The 21,065-nt window shown below is 47.1% G+C and overlaps 1 protein-coding gene across 2 annotated transcripts in view; it reads left to right on the top strand.

Annotated features, from left to right (window-relative positions):
* ZFAT (zinc finger and AT-hook domain containing) overlaps positions 1-21,065 on the top strand; it is a 201,875-nt gene that overhangs the window by 70,570 nt on the left and 110,240 nt on the right. For both annotated transcript variants that reach the window (XM_035011991.1, XM_035011992.1), the window contains 2 exons: positions 11,161-12,611; positions 13,387-13,619. In XM_035011991.1, the coding sequence (XP_034867882.1) occupies positions 11,161-12,611; positions 13,387-13,619 (1,684 nt within the window). The remainder of the gene's footprint in view (positions 1-11,160; positions 12,612-13,386; positions 13,620-21,065) is intronic.

Raw genomic sequence — 21,065 nt, 5'->3', positions numbered from 1 at the left:
GGGTCTCTTAGCTATGATCGGTACCTGCTCAGGTGGTTTAGCAAACTGATCATCTGAGCTCTGCAAACATTTTCCCAGCTGAGAGGAAAGACAATGAAAATGTCAGTTGCCAAGTGGGTTTCACTTGTTTCTGGAAGAGGGGAAATGAGCTGTTCTTGAAGAGAGCATAGCTTTTAGTGCCAAACAGACCTGGCTTGGCTCTAGACTCTTCTACTGGGGCTCAGCTCAACAGACTAAAGCCTGTTATGTGCCAGGCACTGGGGAGGAGAGAGAACAGGATCGGGACGGCTGTCGTCGGGATGAAGCTTTTACTCTGTGTGTTTGACACAGTGGGTTTGCCTTTGAGCCTCCATTATACTAGCCGTAAGATTGTCTCTAGTACAGTGTGACTTCTTCTAGTGTTGAGAATAAATGACAAAATATATGAACACGATGTCATGTGGTATGCTTCATTAATTTGTAGCCTCAGTCCTGTATGCTTGCAGCTATGAGCATCTGAATTTATTGATGAAGTTATAAAAATACTTATTCCCTTGGCAAAACTGTCATGGAATTAAATTTGAAGATCGTTCTGGTCCCAAGTTGATTTGTAACCTTAGCCAACTATCTGTACACTATTTCAAGGTTTGCTGGGGATGGGTTCAGCTAACTGGTCATCTAGTTAACAGGCAAATGGACACAATATCTAAACAGATTTAGGCTGTATTCCAATTGTCATGTATTCTGTTAATATTTTATAGTACAAATTACCGAATAGGAAAGAGACTTTTTTTGCATGACTATTTTGCTTTGCAAAATATAGATACAAACGTCTAGATTACATCAACATATCAGATAGGTTCTCACACAAATAGGACACAGACTCATTCTGTGGAAAATTTTGGAAGTGCAGAAAACTGTAAGAACAAGCGTCATTTGTAATCTCACCGCCGTAATGTAGTCACTGTTAATGTTTTTAATGTATCTCCTTGCAGCCTTTTTCAGCCCATATGTTTTATAAAATTGAGTTTATTTTATAATGCAATTTTGTCTCTTGTTTTTAATACCTTATAACATTGTACTTATTTTCCTCCGTTACTCAGATTATTCACAAATTCTTCTGTAGTGACATGTTACATTGTGATGAGGATCCTCTGTAATCTACTCAGCTCCTCACACTGTAGCCAATGAGATCTGGTAAAATGCCCATGTGATTGTACTCTTCAAGGCCTCACACTGTTAGGAGAACTTGAAGATCGTTCAAGGCCCCCTGTGGGGGCCTCCTGGGGCTGCCACTTCTCCAGCCTTGTCTCGTCATCGTCTGCCCGTGGTCTCTGGGCTCTAGCAGGTGCTCTAGCCCTCTGGGCCCTTGTACTTCCTTGCTCTCTCCTTGAAGGTGCCTCTTCCTCATTCTGGATGCCTCCACTGTCCCTGGCTTGCTTAACTCCTGTTCATCCTTAGCTATCTGCTCAAATGTCCAGTGCTCAGGACAGGCTGCCCCCTAGACTGATCAGTTTGCCCTGATCTGGGCTCAGAGAGCATCATCCTGTCTTTTCCCATCACCGCAGGGAGCCTGTGGTCCTTACCTGCTCATTTCTATGGTGATTAGTCTGGCCCATCCCTTCCTCCAGAAAGTGGACTCCAAGAGAGCATGAGTTGTATTTATTTTTGTCTATTGTGTCCCCAGGGCTTGGAGTACTTTTTTGAATGAAAGAAGGAAGAAAATAAACGTGCAAACAAACTAGTTCCTTATCTTGGGACCTTTCAGCAGCTTTCCACTCTTCACAATGCTGTGAAAAGTTGTGCAGTGAACACCTTTGTTCCAATTTTGTACGCTTTCTCTCAGTAGATTCCCAGACGTGGAATAAGCACATCAAGGGGTCTGACCTTTAAAAGTTCTGCCTGATCACTTTCTAAAACGCAGTGGCAAGAGTGGCTCTCTCCCTGCCTGGGGAACATCTGGAGTGGGCTGATGTAACGGCAGTCACGTGGACGTTGCAGCTCTGTGCGTCAGTTCACGGTGGTAGCGAGCGAGGCTTGCGCTTGAGAGTCAGATGTCGGCTGCTTAGCATCTTCATCAGATTCATTATCATTGGCGGGAAACAGGGCACGGAGGGCTTTTATCAGGTATTTGTGTAATGATACGAAAAAAATCAAAGCAAAAGATTTTCCTAAGACCATTTAGATGTTGCATTAGAGGAGAAAATAATGTGATTTCTTTATTTAATTAACATTCTAAATCCAGGGTTTCTTTCTCCAGTGTTCTTTATACCAATAAAATCTATCACCTTCTGGGTTTCTTTGTCATTTGAGAAAGATCCAAATTAGTTCCCTGAAATTAGCCTTGGGTTTAGCATGCAGGCGTAGTACTGACTTTCAAATTTGAATATTTTAATTACATTATGTGAATGATACCCTCTGGTGTTTATGAACTACAATCGATTTAAATATTTAATTTTTTATTGTTACGTTAATCACCATACATTACATCATTAGTTTTTGATGTAGTGTTCCATGATTCATTGTTTGTGCATAACACTCAGTGCTCCATGCAGAACGTGCCCTCCTCAATACCCACCACCAGGCTAACCCATCCTCCCACCCCCCTCCCCTCTAGAACCCTCTTTGTTTTTCAGAGTCCATCGTCTCTCATGGTTTGTCTCCCCCTCCGATTCCCCCACTTCATTCTTCCCCTCCTGCTATTTTCTTCTTCTTTCTTCTTTTTTTTTTCCTTAACATATATTGCATTATTTGTTTCAGAGGTACAGATCTGAGATTCAACAGTCTTGCACAATTCACAGTGTTCACCATAGCACATACCCTCCCCAATGTCTATCACTCAGCCACCCCGTCCCTCCCACCCCACCCCCCACTCTACCAACCCTCAGTTTGTTTCCTGAGATTAAGAATTCCTCATATCAGTGAGTTCATATGATACATGTCTTTCTCTGTTTGACTTATTTCGCTCAGCATAACACCCTCCAGTTCCATCCACATCATTGCAAATGGCAAGATCTCATTCCTTTTGATGGCTGCATAATATTCTGATGTATATACATACCACATCTTCTTTATCATCTGTCGATGGACATCTTGGCTCTTTCCAGTTTGGCTGTTGTGGACATTGCTGCTATAAACATCGGGGTGCACATACCCCTTCGGATCCCTACATTTGTATCTTTGGGGTAAATACCCAGTAGTGCAATTGCTGGATCATATGGTAGCTCTATTTTCAACTTTTTGAGGAACCTCCATACTGTTTTCCAGAGTGGTTGCACCAGCTTGCATTCCCACCAACAGTGTAGGAGGGTTCCCCTTTCTCCACATCCCCGCCAACATCTCGTTTCCTGACTTGTTAATTTTAGCCATTCTGACTGGTGTGAGGCGGTATCTCATTGAGGTTTTGATTTGGATTTCCCTAATGCCAAGCGATGTTGAGCACTTTTTCATGTGTCTATTGGCCATTTGGATGTCTTCTTTGGAAAAATGTCTGTTCATGTGTTCTGCCCATTTCTTGATTGGATTCTTTGTTCTTTGGGTGTTGAGTTTGATTAAGTTCTTTATAGATTTTGGATACTAGCCCTTTATCCGATATGTCATTTGCCAATATCTTCTCCCATTCTGTCGGTTGTCTTTTCGTTTTGTTGACTGTTTCTTTTGCTGTGCAAAAGCTTTTTATCATGGTGAAGTCCCAATAGTTCATTTCTGCCCTTGCCTCCCTTGCCTTTGGCGATATTTCTCGGAAGAAGTTGCTGCCGGTGAGGTCGAAGAGGTTGCTGCCTGTGTTCTCCTTTAGGATTTTGATGGACTCCTGTCTCACATTGAGGTCTTTCAATCATTTGGAGTTTATTTTTGTGTGTGGTGTAAGGAAATGGTCCAGTTTCAGTCTTCTGCATGTGGCTGTCCAATTTTCCCAACACCATTTGTAGAAGAGACTGTCTTTTTTTCCCGTTGGACATTCTTTCCTGCTTTGTCAAAGATGAGTTGACCATAGAGTTGAGGGTCCATTTCTGGGCTCTCTATTCTGTTCCATTGATCTGTGTGTCTTGTTTTTGTGCCAGTACCATACTGTCTTGATGATGACAGCTTTGTAATAGAGCTGGAAGTCCGGGATTGGGATGCCGCCAGCTTTGCTTTTCTTTTTCAACATTCCTCTGGCTATTCGGGGTCTTTTCTGGTTCCGTACAAATTTTAGGATTATTTGTTCCATTTCTTTGAAAAAAGTGGATGGTATTTTGATGGGGATTGCATTGAATGTGTAGATTACTCTAGGTAGCATTGACATCTTCATAATATTTGTTCTTCCAATCCATGAGCAGGAACGTTTTTCCATTTCTTTGTGTCTTCCTCAATTTCTTCCATAAGTATTTTACAGTTTTCTGAGTACAGATCCTTTGCCTCTTTGGTTAGATTTATTCCTAGGTATCTTATGGTTTTGGGTGCAATTGTAAATGGGATCGACTCCTTAATTTCTCTTTCTTCTGTCTTGTTGTTGGTGTATAGGAATGCCACTGACTTCTGTGCATTGATTTTATATCCTGCCACTTTACTGAATTCCTGTATGAGTTTTAGCAGTTTTGGGGTGGAGTCCTTTGGGCTTTCCACATAAAGTATCATATCATCTGCAAAGAGTGAGAGTTTGACTTCTTCTTTGCCAATTTGGATGCCTTTGATTTCTTTTTGTTGTCTGATTGCTGTGGCTAGGACTTCTAATACTATGTTGAATAGCAGTGGTGATAGTGGACATCCCTGCCGCGTTCCTGACCTTAGGGGGAAAGCTCTCAGTTTTTCCCCATTGAGAATGATATTCACTGTAGGTTTTTCATAGATGACTTTTATGATATTGAGGTATGTACCCTGTATCCCTATATCCCTATACTCTGAAGAGTTTTGATCAAGAAAGGATGCTGTACTTTGTCAAATGCTTTTTCTGCATCTATTGAGAGGATCATATGATTCTTGTTCTTTCGTTAATGTATTGTGTCACGTTGATTGATTTGCGGATGTTGAACCAACCTTGCAGCCCAGGGATAAATCCCACTTGGTCGTGGTGAATAATCCTTTTAATGTACTGTTGGATCCTATTGGCTAGTATTTTGGTGAGAATTTTTGCATCCATGTTCATCACGGATACTGGTCTGTAATTCTCCTTCTTGATGGGGTCTTTGTCTGGTTTGGGGATCAAGGTAATGGTGGCCTCATAAAACGAGTTTGGAAGTTTTCCTTCCATTTCTAGTTTTGGAACAGTTTCAGAAGTATAGGTATTAATTCTTCTTTAAATGTTTGGTAGAATTCCCCTGGGAAGCCATCTGGCCCTGGGCTTTTGTTTTTTGGGAGATTTTTGATGACTGCTTCAATTTCCTTAGTGGTTCTAGGTCTGTTCAGGTTTTCTATTTCTTCCTGGTTCAGTTTTGGTAGTTGATACATCTCTAGGAATGCATCCATTTCTTCCAGGTTATCTAATTTGCTGGCATAGAGTTGCTCATAATATGTTCTTATAATTGTTTGTATTTCTTTGGTGTTGGTTGTGATCTCTCCTCTTACATTCATGATTTTGTTGATTTGGGTCATTTCTCTTTTCTTTTTGATAAGTCCGGCCAGAGGTTTATCAATCTTGTTAATTCTTTCAAAGAAGCAGTTCCTAGTTTCGTTGATCTGTTCTACTGTTCTTTTGGTTTCTATTTCATTGATTTCTGCTCTGATCTTTATTATTATTTCTCTTCTGCTGGGTTTAGCCTTTATTTGCTGTTTTTTCCTCCAGCTCCTTTAGGTGTAGGGTTAGGTTGTGTATTTGAGACCTTTCTTGTTTCTTGAGAAAGGCTTGTATTGCTATATACTTTCCTGTTTGAACCGCCTTTGCTGCATCCCAAAGATTTTGAACAGTTATGTTTTCATTTTCATTGGTTTCCATGAATTTTTTTTAATTCTTCTTTAATTTCCTGGTTGACCCATTCATTCTTTAGTAGGATGCTCTTTAGCCTCCATGAATTTGAGTTCTTTCCGACTTTTCTCTTGTGATTGAGTTCTAGTTTCAAAGCATTGTGGTCTGAAAATAGGCAGGTAATGATCCCAGTCTTTTGGTACTGGTTGAGACCTGATTTGTGACCTAGGATGTGATCTGTTCTGGAAAATGTTCCATGGGCACTAGAGAAGAATGTGTATTCCGTTGCTTTGGGATGGAATGTTCTGAATATGTCTGTGAAGTGCATTTGGTCCAGTATGTCATTTAAATTCTTTATTTCCTTGTTGATCTTTTGCTTAGACGATCTGTCCATTTCAGTGAGGGGGGTGTTAAAGTCCCCCACTATTATTTATTGTCAATGTGTTTCTTTGCTTTTGTTATCAATTGCCTTACATAATTGGCTGCTCCTATGTTAGGGGCATAGATATTTACAATTGTTAGATCTTCTGGTTGGATAGACCCTTTAAGTAGGATATAGTGTTCTTCCTCATCTCTTATTACAGTCTTTGGTTTAAAATCTAATTTGTCTGATATAAGGATTGCCACCCCAGCTTTCTTTTGGTGTCCCTTAGCATGGTAAATGGTTTTCCACCCCCTCACTTTCAATCTGGGGGTGTCTTTGGTTCTAAAATGAGTCTCTTGCAGACAGCATATCGATGGGTCTTGTTTTTTAATCCAATCTGATAGCTTGTGTCTTTTGATTGGGGCATTTAGCCCATTTACAATCAGGGTAACTATTGAAAGATAGGAATTTAGTGCCATTGTATTGCCTGTAAGGTGACTGTTACTGTATATTGTCTGTGTTCCTTTCTGGTCTATGTTGCTTTTAGGCTCTCTCTTTGCTTAGAGGACCCCTTTCATTATTTCTTGTAGGGCTGGTTTCGTGTTTGCAAATTCTTTTAGTTTTTGTTTGTCCTGGAAGCTTTTTATCTCTCCTTCTATTTTCAATGACAGCGTAGCTGGATATAGTATTCTTGGCTGCATATTTTTCTCGTTTAGTGCTCTGAATATATCCTGCCAGTCCTTTCTGGCCTGCCACGTATCTGTGGATAGGTCTGTTGCCAGTCTAATGTTTCTACCATTGTAGGTTACATATCTCTTCTCCCGAGCTGCTTTCAGGATTTTCTCTTTGTCTCTGAGACTCGTAAGTTTTACTATTAGATGTCGGGGTGTTGACCTATTTTTATTGATTTTGAGAGAGGTTCTCTGTGCTTCCTGGATTTTGATGCCTGTTTCCTTCCCCAAATTAGGGGAGTTCTTGCTATAATTTGCTCCACTATACCTTCTGCCCCTCTCTCTCTTTCTTCTTCTTCTGGGATCCCAATTTCTCTGATGTTGTTTCATCTTATGGTATCGCTTATCTCTCGAATTCTGCCCTTGTGATCCAGTAGTTCTTTATCTCTCTTTTTCTCAGCTTCTTTATTTTCCATCATTTGGTCTTCTATATCACTGATTCCCTCTTCTGCCTCATTTATCCTAGCAGTTAGCACCCCCATTTTTTATTGTACCTCATTAATAGCCTTTTTGATTTCAACTTGGTTGGATTTTAGTTCTTTTATTTCTCCAGAAAGGGTGTCTTTAATAATTTCCATGCTTTTTTCAAGCCCAGCTAGTATCTTTAAAGTGATGGTTCTGAACTGTAGATCTGACATTGTACTAATGTCCGTACTGAGTAGGTCCCTGGCAGTCGGTACTGCCTCTTGTTCTTTCTGTTGAGGTGATTTTTTCCGTCTTGTCATTTTGTCCAGAGGAGAATAGGTGAATGAGAGAATAAAATGCTAACAGGGTAACAATGTCCCCAGAAAATATACTCTAAACAAATCAGAGAAGACCTGAAGCCAGGGGAAAAGAAAGGGAAAGAAAGATAAAAGAAAAAGAAAAAGTTAGAAACAAAAACAGAACAAAACAAAAAAAACCAGAATATGATCAAATATGATAGGCTGGTGCATAGATGAGTGCCATATAGTAGATTTTGGGTGTATTTTGGTCTGTTAGAAGAAAGTGCCTCCCAGAAGTTTAAAGAAAGAGAAACCTATATATGTACAAAAATAAGGGTTGATATGATGCAGGGATGGAATACGACTGTAAAGATGAAAATTGTAAAAAATTTTATAAAAGGAATTGATAAGAAGTTGTTTGAAAAAAGAAAGAATAGGATTAAAAAAAAAAGGGAGAGAATGTGATCAGGTAGGAGACTAGAACAAAACCATACACTAGAGATTTAGGGTATATTTTGATCTGTTAGAACAAACTGTATCTCAAAATTTTAAAGAGAACAACATATATATATATATATATATATACACACATATATATGCCAAAAATAAGGGTAATTACTATGAAGGGATAGAATATGACTCTTAAAATGAAAAATAAAAATGTTTTTTAAAAAATGGATTGGTAAGATTTTGGTTGAAAAAGGGAAAAAGAAAAACTCAAAGAAAGACAGTTAAAAAAAAAATTAACTTTGAAAGACTAAAGAATCATGGTAAAAAAGCCATGGATTCTGTGTGCAGTATTCCCCTAGCGCTGGAGTTCTGCCGTTCTCATTGATCGGTAAACTTGGTCTTGGCTGGCTGTTCTTGCTGATCTTCTTGGGGAGGGGCCTGTTGCCGTGGTTCCCAAATGTCTTTGCCAGAGGCAGAATTGCCCTGCACTTGCCGGTCAGGGCTAAGTAATCTGCTCGGGCTTGCTCTTGGGAGCTTTTGTTCCCAGCAAGCTTTTCGTACAGCTTTGGAGGCAGAGAGTGAAAATGGCGGCCTCCCAATCTCCGCCCTGGAGGAGCCAAGAACTCGGGGCCCTGCTCCTCAGTGAGCCCCCAAAGAAAAGCAGTCAATCACTCCCGTCTCCCTGGTCTCCGGCCGCACTCTGTGCTCACCCAGCCTGTGACTGAGCCTTTTTGTCTCTGGCACCCGACCCCGTGTGGAGTCTCCAAACCCAGCAGATCCCTGCGGTGCGCTCCCGCGCCGCTCCTCCCGGGGAAGAAGGTGAGTCTCCCCGGATCTGCTGCTTGTTGGGTCCCTGCTGGAGGAGCAGTGGCCCAACTATGCTGTGGATCATGGTTTATGGCAACCCCGAGCTGAGAGCCTGCTCCTCGGCTCCGTCTCTGCAGCCGGCTTCCCCGCTCCGATCCCTGGGAACTCTGCTGCACTCAGGCATCCCTGGTCTTTCTGTGACCCCAAGGGTCCTGAGACCCCACTGTCCCACGAGGGTTCCACCCTCCGCTTAGCCATTGGAGAGACGTCCCTCAGTGGAGCAGACTTCTAAAAGTTCCGATTTTGTGCTCCGCGGCTCTATTGCTTGCCAGAAGCGGCCAACGGAGACCCCCTCCCCCGCCGTTTATCCTCCTGAATATCGCCTCGGATTCCCTTCTCCGCGTGTCCTTCCTAACAGAAGGTGTTTGCTTTTCTGTTCAGAGAGTTGTTGCTATTTTTTTCTTCGATCTCCTGTTGAGTTTGTAGGTGTTCAGAATGGTTTGATCCCTACCGAGCTGAATTCCTGAGGCCAGACGAAATCCAGGTCTCCTACTCCTCCATTTTGCTCCGCCCCTTTGATTTAAATATTTTTAATTTAAAGACAAGGCAACCTGTGTTGATCAAATCTAGTTGTATGGATAGTTCCATAAATACAGATTGTGCAGTTACAGTGGATACAGCCTAATGGTGTCTGATTAACAGCACTTAGTGATGATCAGTGTTTCTGAGGATCTTCGACAACCTGGACATATGTCCAGAGGGAGCAGCTGTGGAGGAGAGGAAGCCTCACCTACTTGTCTGGCTCATCTGCCAATTCCTGTCCCTGCTGCTTGCTGCAGTACTTTGGTTACCATCATTCACTGATTCCAGAAGTGAGGCAGGGCTGTTCCAGGCACTGGAAGCCCCATACAGGGGGCCTTCTCAGTGCGTGCGGTCACAGTGGGGAGCGGAGTGGTGGGTGTGCTGTTTTCAGGCGTTATAGAGGACGAGGAGCAATGTGCAGGCTCTAGAGGCTCAGTCTGGTTCAGGTCCAGTCCTGGCTTCACCACTTACTCATTGTATAACCTGGGGCAGAGACTCTGTTTTGTCATCCTCACAATGGGTGTACCACTAGGGTTTGGAGTGCCACCTACTCAGTATTAGCTGTTATGACCATCTCATACTCATTACCATATTGAAAGAGAAAGGATCCATGAGGCAGACCATGCTTTTATTCTCCATCACATGCACAAAATCTGACACAGTGCCTGAAACACACCGGCAGGTATTCTTAGATGACAGTCATTGATAAGTGGTTTGTGAGGTTAATGGATGGCAGTTGAACAGCAGTCTTCTTTTCTCCGTGTGAGTGCTGAACTAGCTGTGGTGAAGGAGGAGGGCGATGGGGACTGGAGCATCAGCTCAGTTACTGATGGAGTTGCGGGGGACATAGCGTGATGCACATTAACACACAGGTTCCCGTTCCTGGGCACCTGACCGCCTCCACTCCCCCCCCCCCCCGAAGTCCTTGATTGCTGCTGCCCAGGCACACGCAGGCCCTCCTAGCAGAGCACTTGCCCCCCACCCCCCACCCCCGCCCCCTGGCAGACCCTTTGTCACCAGAAGGGCAGGCACGGAGCTCGGCTCACGACGGCCAGGTGCCCAGTCAGATAGGCCAGTTCACTTGCCCTGGACGGGACTTTCACTGATGAGTGGGAGCAAAGGGCAGAGGGCTCCCCCCGACAGCTGGTTGAATGGGCGGGCAAGCGTGCATTGTTGCAGCTGTGGAACAGACCCAAGCAGATCGTATCTGGTCTGACGGAGCCGTCAGAGCTCATTCCATGATGACTGGTCACATAGCCGGAATACATCCAGGTCAGCTTTGGGGCACAGCTGGTCGTTGTATACGTTATGAATGACGCATCCCTCTTCCCTCTCTCTCCTCTTGCCTCCCTCATCTTGTTCTGCAAGCCTCAACTCAGACATCTCCTCTTCAGCGTTGCCCAACTGCCCAGTGCAGGTTAGATGTCTCTTTCTCTTTGTCCCCGCACGTGTTCCTGTCCACACTGGCCACCCTGGCGTGCAACCAGGTGTCCCCCACACTGGGAGCCCCTGAAGAACAGGGACCCATACTTGGCCCCGCGGTCCTGCGCAGGGCCCTTTAGTTGACTGTGAGCCTTTGGTGTTGGGTTCCTAAGAAGGAATCCAAGGTCCTTAGGGGGGTGCAGCGTCTCCCACGGTAATGGTGCTGTCGTCTGTTTCTAGGCTAGGGCCCACCCAGCTCAAGATCTTCACTTGTGAGTACTGCAACAAAGTCTTCAAGTTCAAGCACTCGCTGCAGGCTCACCTGAGGATCCACACCAACGAGAAGCCCTACAAATGCCCCCAATGCAGCTACGCCAGCGCCATCAAGGCCAACCTCAACGTGCACCTGCGCAAGCACACTGGCGAGAAGTTCGCCTGCGACTACTGCTCTTTCACCTGCCTGAGCAAGGGCCACCTCAAGGTGCACATCGAGCGTGTGCACAAGAAGATCAAGCAGCACTGCCGCTTCTGCAAGAAGAAGTACTCAGACGTCAAGAACCTCATCAAGCACATCCGAGACGCGCACGACCCCCAGGACAAGAAGGTCAAGGAGGCCCTGGAGGAGCTCTGCCTCATGACCAGGGAGGGCAAGCGGCAGCTGCTTTACGATTGCCACATCTGCGAGCGCAAGTTCAAGAACGAGCTGGACCGTGACCGCCACATGCTGGTGCATGGGGACAAGTGGCCCTTTGCCTGCGAGCTCTGTGGCCACGGGGCCACCAAGTACCAGGCGCTGGAGCTGCACGTCAGGAAGCACCCCTTTGTGTACGTCTGTGCCATATGCCTCAAGAAGTTCGTCAGCTCCATCCGGCTGCGTGCCCACATCCGCGAGGCGCATGGGGCCGCACAGGAGACCGGGGTCTTCACCAGCTCCATCAACCAGAGCTTCTGCCTCCTGGAGCCTGGCGGGGACATCCAGCAGGAAGCCTTGGGGGGCCAGCTGCAGCTGACAGAAGAAGAGTTTGTGTTCCAGGGAGTGAATGCGCCCAAAGAGGCGGCCTGCTCCAGAGATGCTCAGCCTGAGGAGGGACGGAAGGAGCCGGAAGCCTCTGTGGAAGAGCCTGCCTCTCCTGTGCACTTAGCCACTCCCCAGGCCGAAAGCGCTTCCCTGCCACCCTGTGAGCTGGAAGCTGCTGTGGACTCCGCGGAACTTCATTCGCACTCGGTGGTTTCCGATCGGTTTTTGTTGAAGAATGATACCTCCTCTGCCGAGGCTCACGCTGCTCCCAAGGAGACCTTGGATGCCCCGCACAGAGCCTCCTCCCAGACTCAGGGCCAAGAAGTCACACCACTGCTGTCTGAGGCCAGAAGCGCAGAAGCAAACCAGGACATACGGGGTGCTGAGAGCCCCCCGGGGGTGGGGCAGGAAGTGGCCGCCCCCCCACCCGAGGGACCAGACCCTAGTAAGTGTCTCAGGTCAAACCCAGGTGAGGCCTCAGACCCTGCTCTGGTAGCGGGTGCAGGGTACCTGGCCCTGCCCCAGCCTGACTCTTGCACGCCTGCCTCTGAGCACCGGGCAGGCATCAGCGCGTTCATGAAGATCCTGGATGGTTTACAGAAGAGACGGATGAACACCGGTTTGTGTGAGAGGATCCGGAAGGTGTACGGGGACCTGGAGTGTGAATACTGTGGTAAGGAGAGGCAGAGCTGGGCAAGCAGCCTGTTGAGCTCCGTTCCTGGCAGCCCCGCCTGTCCCCAGCTTGCTTTGGGTCCCCTCGTGTTTGATTCAAGCTCATGTCTCTTTGCAAAGAACCGCTTCTAAATGAGCTACCCTTCTTCATCTGTAGATAGCAGCAGGTGCTGCCATTTAGCATGTGGAGTCTCTGTGGAGGCAGCCAGGGGGACTGGACAGTTAGCCTCACCGGCGTGGTCCGGCGTGTGCAGCGGTTTACCCCACGCCCTCTGCCAGAATGGGAACGAAGGGGAATTGTTCTCCTGGCACACGACAGGTGTAAAGTGTAGCTGAAGTTGTGGCCTTGTCAGCGCAGCTCTCTGTAGGGAACCCCGAATAGAGCCCTTCTGGCTCACGGTGCAGGCCTGGTCTCTGAGTCTCCCGGAGAGCTGGAGGTCCTGGCCGTAGGAGGCCTGGCTCTGGCCTGGGTGTCAGTATTGTGTAGAGACTCTGGCTTACGCACGCGCACAGCCCTCTTCGGCGCTGTCCTTGGTCCTCAGCAAGCACTGTTTCCGTCCTCCCAGCTCTGACCTCACGCAGACGTAGCAGCACCTTAAGGTCTACAACCTCCTGCCTGAGCAGTAATTTGCAGACAGAAGTGAGGAAGGTGTGAAGGGTGACCTGGACAGGCTGGAGAGGGAGCTAAATAGAATAGTAAAAAAAAAATCATAATGGGAAAATCAAATTCAGTATAAAAGAAATTTCCCCGTTCTCATGTGACGATGTCTTTTTAGGCAAACTTTTTTGGTACCAGGTGCACTTTGACATGCACGTGCGCACCCACACGCGGGAACACCTGTATCATTGCTCCCAGTGCCATTATTCCTCCATCACCAAAAACTGCCTTAAGCGCCATGTCGTTCAGAAACATAGTAACATCTTGCTGAAGTGCCCCACCGACGGCTGTGACTACAACACTCCAGATAAATACAAGCTGCAGGCGCATCTGAAAGTTCACACGGAGCTGGTAAGTAGCAAGCCCGCGGCTGCGCCATCCACCCCGGGTGCTCCCCGCTTTCTAGCCTTGGTGCGTGTGGCGCCATCCTGCTTCCTGGGGCCCAGCATGCAAGCAGGCTCCTCGCTTCCCAGAATGCTTCACCCCAGGATTCCTTTAGCAGGGAGAGTCTCAGATGTCGCAGGATGATTCAGTTGAACAAATTCCCTCTCTCTGCAGATTTTTCAGCATTAGAGAAAAACTATCGAAGATCTGCAGAGTAGAAATAAAGCAAGGATTTGTTAAACTACGTTATAAAGAGTTATTAATAACAGAGGTACTAGTAATAAGAGCTCAGTTCGATAGTGCCTGGGAAGCAGTAGGCAGTGTTGGGTTCATGGGGAGAACACGCGAAACAGTGATGACCACTGCCGTCCTCTTGTGGGGTTGGTTGTCAACTCTTTGCGAGAGATTGTGAAGCATTCTTATTTAAAAAAAAAAAAACGATAATTTAATCCAAGGGGCTGTTAATATTCATAACGGTAAAACTTGTTTAACTCTTTGGTGGAAGATGATGTAACATAATGAATGACTGTTTATTTTTGCAAATTCTCACGTCACTCAAGGGGCTGACACCCGAGCGTGATTTGAGCCTTCTGCAGGTTATAAAGGAGGTTCCCCCCCCCCCCCCCCGGCCCCAGGTGTGGTTCTGCTTTAATGGCATTCCTTTTTATACCACAGACAGCGCAGAAGGAGGCTTCGGAAACTTGGTGTGCTTCCACTGTGTTCTGGCGTGGAAATCATTCACACTGTGGCGCTTTGTCACTCCGGGTGAAGTCGGGGTGTTGTAGGAGCAGTGGGGTGGGTCAGGGCCCATGCTTCGGGGTTAGATGCCTGCCGATGCTGTCTCCAGCACTCATATGGACTGTGGCTATTGGGGCAAATCACTTGTCCTTTCTGAGACTTGGCAGCCTTCTGTATGTAGTATATATTAAAAAGTATATATTCATATTCTACACATACGTGTATATCTACATATATATGCACGTATATATTTACATATATGCGTATTATACACACATGTACACACATTTGCATACACACGTTTGATACATGCTTGCAGACACAGTGTATGTTTATTTCTGCATATAGCTCTCCCGGGTTCCTGGGAGGATAAGGTGGAATGTTCTGGCAAGAACCTAGCTCAGTGATTGTGTTGTCAACCCTGTGCCTGCTACTGCCTATCACCTGGGACCTCTTAGCGCCTGTTTCTCTCTCTTTCTGAGTAGGACACGGAGGCAGGCTCTTCCTGTTTCCTTACAGAATTGCTGTTAGATTGGTCGTGTGTCCAGTACTGTCTCAGGGCGGGGGACACTGGGGTGGCAGAAATCATTATGATAACTTTGCTAGAAACGCATATGAAGTCAAGTGGGAAGGCGGCCAACATGGGGACAGGGTGCTGGGGGCAGCCTTGGGGTGTAGCAGTTAAGACCAGGAACCAGACTGTGGGTTTTAGCTCTGGCTTCCCCAATTGGCATGCATCTGACTTCAAGATGAGTCATGTAATTGCCCTGTGCCTCAGGTTACCGATCCTTAGGAGGGTGAGGTGAGAGAATATACGTAAATGTCTCAGAAGGAAGCCTGAAATCAAGTAAGCACCATATGTCACTATTAGAATTGCTAGTATTTATTCTACTTATCATTTGGGGACTTGTTGCTCTGCATCGAGAGACTTTGAAACAGAGGCTGAAGGCTGACACAGAAGAGGAAGTTGTAAGAGCCCTTCAGTGTGTGGGACTGTTTTTCCCTTGTCTGTCAGCGTGGGTCAGAGGGACTCAGGTCCAGCCCAGGCATTTTCTTGCCTCTGGATGCTAGTGCTCAGCCTCCTGGCCACATCCCTGGTCCTCATGGTCAGCAGGGCCTGTCGGGGACACGTCCTAAGATCTTAAGCCCCGATTTCATATGGTTTCATTTATCTTGATAAACCAGCATTTATTTATTTATTTATTTATTTAATTTTATTTTTTTAAAGGTTTTATTTATTTATTTGACAGAGAGAGACACAGCGAGAGAGGGAACACAAGCAGGGGGAGTGGGAGAGGGAGAAGCAGGCTTCCCACCGAGCAGGGAGCCCAATGCGGGGCTCGATCCCAGGACCCTGGGACCATGACTTGAGCCGAAGGCAGATGCTTAAAGACTGAGCCACCCAGGCCCCCTTGATAAACCGGCATTTCAAGAAGCTTCTCTTTTCAACTTTCTTTGGTTGTGAATCTTCCTTCAGAGAAGCTGTGTCTGCAGTGTTGACACTTGAGAAGGCGTGTAGGGGAAAGGGGAGTGACGGTGTCGGTTCTCATCCTGTGGTCCGGGCCCCCCTTTCATAATTCTCATGCCACCTCCAGGAGGTGGGAGTGTTTCCTCCGCAGGGCAGATCAGGAGCCTTCTGCACAGTCATTTGGTAGCTCACGCCCGGTCACACGTTGGTCAGGGCAGATGGTCGTGAATGTCAGCCACGCCCCTCTGGCAGGTCTCTTGGAGACTTGCACACCGTTGGAAGGAACGTGCTGGAGGTCGATTTTGTCCCATGAGAGCAGGGGCTGCATGGATACTTTCTGTGCTGTATCTTGTGCTATGATAACGGAACGTCCCTGAGAGTTCCGCGAGAGAAGAGCGGGAATAAGGGAGCATGACTCTGTTGATTTTGTAAACACAGGGCATTATCCTGATTCTCATCAACACTCACATTTTCTTAGAAGTTGTTAAAGTGTGATTCTCCTCCCTGATGTTTGCAGTTCTTCCATTTGAGGCACTTTTAAAGGTGAATGTGCTCCTGGTGCCCTGAAGCTCGCTGACGCAGGCTAGAGGCGCCATCCTCTGCGAGCCAGGCATTGGGATTTCAGACATGAGTACGACCCCCGTCTGCCTTCAAGATGCTCTGTTTCAGGGAGCGGGGGGCGCTAAATAAGAGGACAGCATAGCAATGAGGGACGCTAAGTGAGGCCAACACAAAGTGCCCTTCCCCTCCCACACTGCCCTGGAGAGGTCAAGGTCAAGGTAAAGGAGGGCTGCCTGGAGGAGGGGTTCTGAGCTTGATGAGTAGGATTTGGCCCAGGGAGTGGCAAGGGGGGAGCTCCCAGCAGAGTAGGCAGCACACACCGAGGGGAAGCCTTTCTGTTTATACCAGGATATTGAAAACGTTTCCATGAAGCAAGCAGACTCATTTGCCAACGTAGTTAGATGGCATCATTTATGAAAACAGGTTCTAGTATTTGGAGTTTAGACAACATTTGTCTTTTGAGCCTGTAAATTATTTCTGGAATGAAGCTGAAGTTACCAGGGAAATGTTGACCTGGTGGGGAGATCTTCTGCTAGCTAGCATTGCTTACTTTCCCCTTCCCCAAGCCCTAGGCAGCTGCTCATCTGCTTTCTAGTTCCATGGATTGGCCTGGCTGGAGATTTTGTATAAAGGGGATCATGCAATTTATAAATAATGGCAGAGTGAGTATATATCCTGCTTTCTTTTTTTTTTTTTTAAAGATTCCATTTATTTATTTGACAGAGACAGCGAGAACAGGAACACAAGCAGGGGGAGTGGGAGAGGGAGAAGCAGGCCTCCCGCCGAGCAGGGAGCCCGATGCGGGGCTCGATCCCAGGACTCCCAGGATCATGACCTGAGCTGAAGGCAGCCGCCCAACAACTGAGCCACCCAGGCGCCCCTATACCCTGCTTTCTTAGAGTTGTGGTGAGGGTAACACGAATGAGCTTCATGATGTAAAGGTGCTGAACAGAGGACTCTGGTCAGGGAAGGGTCTACCTGGCTTGGGAGAGTGGTGCTGTTGTGACCTCACATCAGCCTGGGGCTTGGTTGTGCCCCGGAGAGACAGGCCAGGTGTGTTAAAAGTCTGGCTGGACTTTGGCATTTGATCCAACTGATTCCCATGCAGTGCAAAATTAAGGAGATTTTAAATTGAACCCCTGCGCCACCCCAAATGGGCCTCCATCCAGGTCCATTCTAGTTGCAATAGGACCCTGGGATAATTTGGCTGAGTTTCCTATTTCTGTGACTCTTAACCATGTCTTTGCTAATGATGCACTCAATGATCAGAAGGCGTGAGTACATTCAGTATGGGCTCTCCCACCACATCCTCTCTTTCCTGAAGAACTAGGTGGTGTGACGTATAGTCAGGGCTATATTAGCATCAAGGAAATGTGGAGAGCCAGCCAAGGGTGGTAGTTAATGATGTTGCCGGAGCAAGCCCCCTTTTTACAGCACTGTGCAGAGTTTGTGCAGGGGAGACTCAAAGGATGTCTCTAATGCCAGGGGCTTTGGGCTCTGGTGGGCTGTAGCTCAGACCCCATGTCCACCTCTGTGATCTTGGACATTTGCTGAGCCTCCGCTTTCTCATTTGTAACATGAAAATTAGGTACCATCTCTGGCCTGTCAAGGTCATGGCATGTAAATTAGAAAATGTGTGGAACACCCAGATCAGTTTTTGCAGTCCACAGGTACTGGGCCATGAAACAGTTTAGTTGTGGAACAGTTTAGTGGGTCACAACTAGTAAGTATCTCTTAAAAAATGAAATGCCATAGAATAGCATTAGGCATCTCTACCCGAGGTTAAGTGTTGTTTTCTGAGACCTTTGTTCCCATGTTTCAAGATTTACTTGTTTTAGAGAGAGAGAGAGAGAGCATGGGCGTGGGCTTGGTGGGGGGAGAGGCAGAGGCAGAGGGGGAAGAGAGAGAATCTCAAGCAAACTCCACACTCTGCACAGAGCCCAATACGGGGCTCGATCTCATGACCCTGAGATCATGACCCGAGCCGAAACCAAGAGTCAGATGCTTAACTGACTGAGCCACCCAGGTGCCCCCGTTTTCCATGTTTCAATATGTTTATATATCAGTGTGTGTGCTTGTGTGTTCCAGATGGCAGTATTAAATGGGTGACCTCCTGTGGGTCCCTCTAAATAAGTTTATGTTACTGACCCAGCTGATGTAATTCATGACTTCCTGAATCAGAATCGCATGGGGGTGAGAGGTTGCTGGGCTCATGCCTCCACTGTAATTTGAGGGGGACCTGGGAATCTGCCCCTTAGGTCCCTCCTGATAGATATATTTGAAATGGTAGGAAATGGAGCATATGGTGGATGCTCACAGTATGTCAGTCTTTTCATCTCCAGCTTGCGCTCCTTCTAAGAAGACCATCTGATCTGAGGGCACGTGTAGCAGTCACACGCCCGCCCTGGGGACAGGGCACGTTTTGGTGTCACCTGCTAACTTGACCACCTATAGGGTGTGGCTTCACTTCCTAACTTCTCTGATAACCTGGTCTGTGAAGCCCCTCCGGGTTGTTGTGGGAATTTAGTGAGATGGTGTTTGTGAGGGACTCCCCACAGGTCCAGGTGCACAGGGGAGTGGCTGGTCTGAGCCAGCTCGTCCTTCTTCTTAGTAGTGGGCGGGGCGGGGTGGGGGAGTGGTAGTGGCGGGGCGCAGAGGAGCATCCGTCTGTCCAGGGCGGGATGGTCTTTCAACACACGTTTTAGATTAGCTCTTGGTCCCTGCCTTTGAAAAATGTGTGCTCTGTTTTTGGCCACAAGGGTACACACATTTAAAACATCTTACTCATACTTGCTGGAAGTAAAGTAACATGTTGCCAGCCAAGCACAGAGAAAGTAAAGGGAGCTACCTCCAATATCTTTCTGGAAATCAATGGATTCATCTTTTTCTTTTTTTTTTTTTTTTTTTTGCTCCGTGGTCACAGACCAGTTTGTTTCTGTGTGGCCCTGTCTGGGTGTGTATCCACAGTGCTAGAGACCTCGGGCTCCCAGAGCTTCCTGCGTCTAAAATGCAGCTTTCTGTGAGCAAGGCGGGGGTCTAGGATTGAAGGGGCTCGCTTGGCAAAACAACTGCTTTCAATGGACGGCGGGGTCCTTGAGTCGAAATCCCAAATGGAACATGTTTGGGTTTTTTTGTTTTTTGTTTTCTGTTTTTTTTTTTTTGTGGCGGGGCGGGGAGGGGGCAGGCTTTTTTTCTAGTTCAAATCAGTCACAGTTTCAGTGTCACCTTTTCTGCCTCTGTGTGGTGGCAGCGCTCACTAGCTCATGGGCCCCTGGAGGCAGGGCCAGTGTCTCATACTTCTGTCCTCAGTGCAATGCCTGGCACGTAACAGGGACCTTTGGAAGGTCTGAGGAATGAGTGAGTCCACGGAGGACAGCGGACACCATCACCATGCTTTTATTCATGAGAGATTGTTCAGAGTTGAATCTCCCACCCTATTTTTTAAACTTGACTCACATATTTTATAGGAGTAGTACTTACCTGGTAGTTAATACACGTGGTGGCCGGGGGCAGGCTTGATATTCTCCACTCACTGCTAGTTTCAGACTTGAGAACTGCCCAGTTGCTTTGGGGGCCAAGGCACCTGCCCTAGAAGCTATAGACCAAGGCGGAGTCCACCCAGGGGTAAAGCGGGGGGCCTGAGCCTGAGCCCTGGGGCAATGCCCGCACCCCACACCCCAGACTCCTGCTGATGCCTTTCTTTTTTCAAAGGGTCCTTTGTTGCTTTGAAGTCCATTTCCACTGGCTCAAACTCCGAGGGCTGGGCTCCTTGACTGTCATTACTGCGCGGGCCTCTTACTCTCCATCTTTGCCAGGAACTCTTTTAACAGCCACTCGTTTTAAGTTTGCTGTGTCAGTTTGGGTTTTCATCTCTGGTACAGAACTGAGGCTTGGAAAAAATAAATAAATAAATGAGTCCTAAGAGTGCCCCCTCCTCTTGCCGCCTGTGTCCTTCTGACAGTCTTCAAAGGCATCAAGAAATGAGGGGACCAGATAAGCTCTAAGATAAATTGCTTTCAGACTATCAGAGATTAAAAGAAAAAAAAAAAACCCAAATAGCAAGGACTTAGGGGAGAGGACTGTAAACTCTTTCAAAGCCCTGCTGAACGCATCCATCATCTCTGCTGATGAGGGCACTGGGGGCAGGCGGGGGTGGTGACATCCTCCACCAGGATGCCCGCCAGGTCCAGGGCATCTTTCAGACATGGCCTGTGAGCATGAGTTCCTGTGTGCAGACTCAGGGAGTGATGGGGTGACCTGGAAGGGTCAAGGGCAGGGGAGGACAGTGATGGGAGCACCTTGAGAAGGCCTGAGCCCACAGCGTAGCCTGGGTGGAAGTCTGTGGCATTGGCTAGGCACGGAGCCTAGGACAGTGTCACGAGAGCTGCCTGGACCCCTTGGACACCTGAGCTTGGCAGGCATCGCTTGGAACCCAGATGTTTGGTGGGACATGCGGCCAGACTGATGGTCCGGAGGGACTTTTGTTGGGTGTTGTTTTTGTTCTTGAGTACTGAGTGCCGTTCTCCGAGGTATGCTCCAGGGAACACCGTCTCTGCAACAGCAGCAGCTAATCCACAAAGGGCTTTGGAGGGTGCGCACTCAGATCCCCTGCTTGGGGATTCCACAAGAAGGACTTTTAGCTGAGG

The sequence above is a fragment of the Mirounga leonina genome, unplaced genomic scaffold (assembly GCF_011800145.1).
Source record: "Mirounga leonina isolate KUSES-001 unplaced genomic scaffold, KU_Mleo_1.0 Mir_165, whole genome shotgun sequence".
In the NCBI taxonomy this organism is placed as follows: domain Eukaryota; kingdom Metazoa; phylum Chordata; class Mammalia; order Carnivora; family Phocidae; genus Mirounga; species Mirounga leonina.
This window is presented reverse-complemented; position numbering and strand designations above follow the sequence as displayed.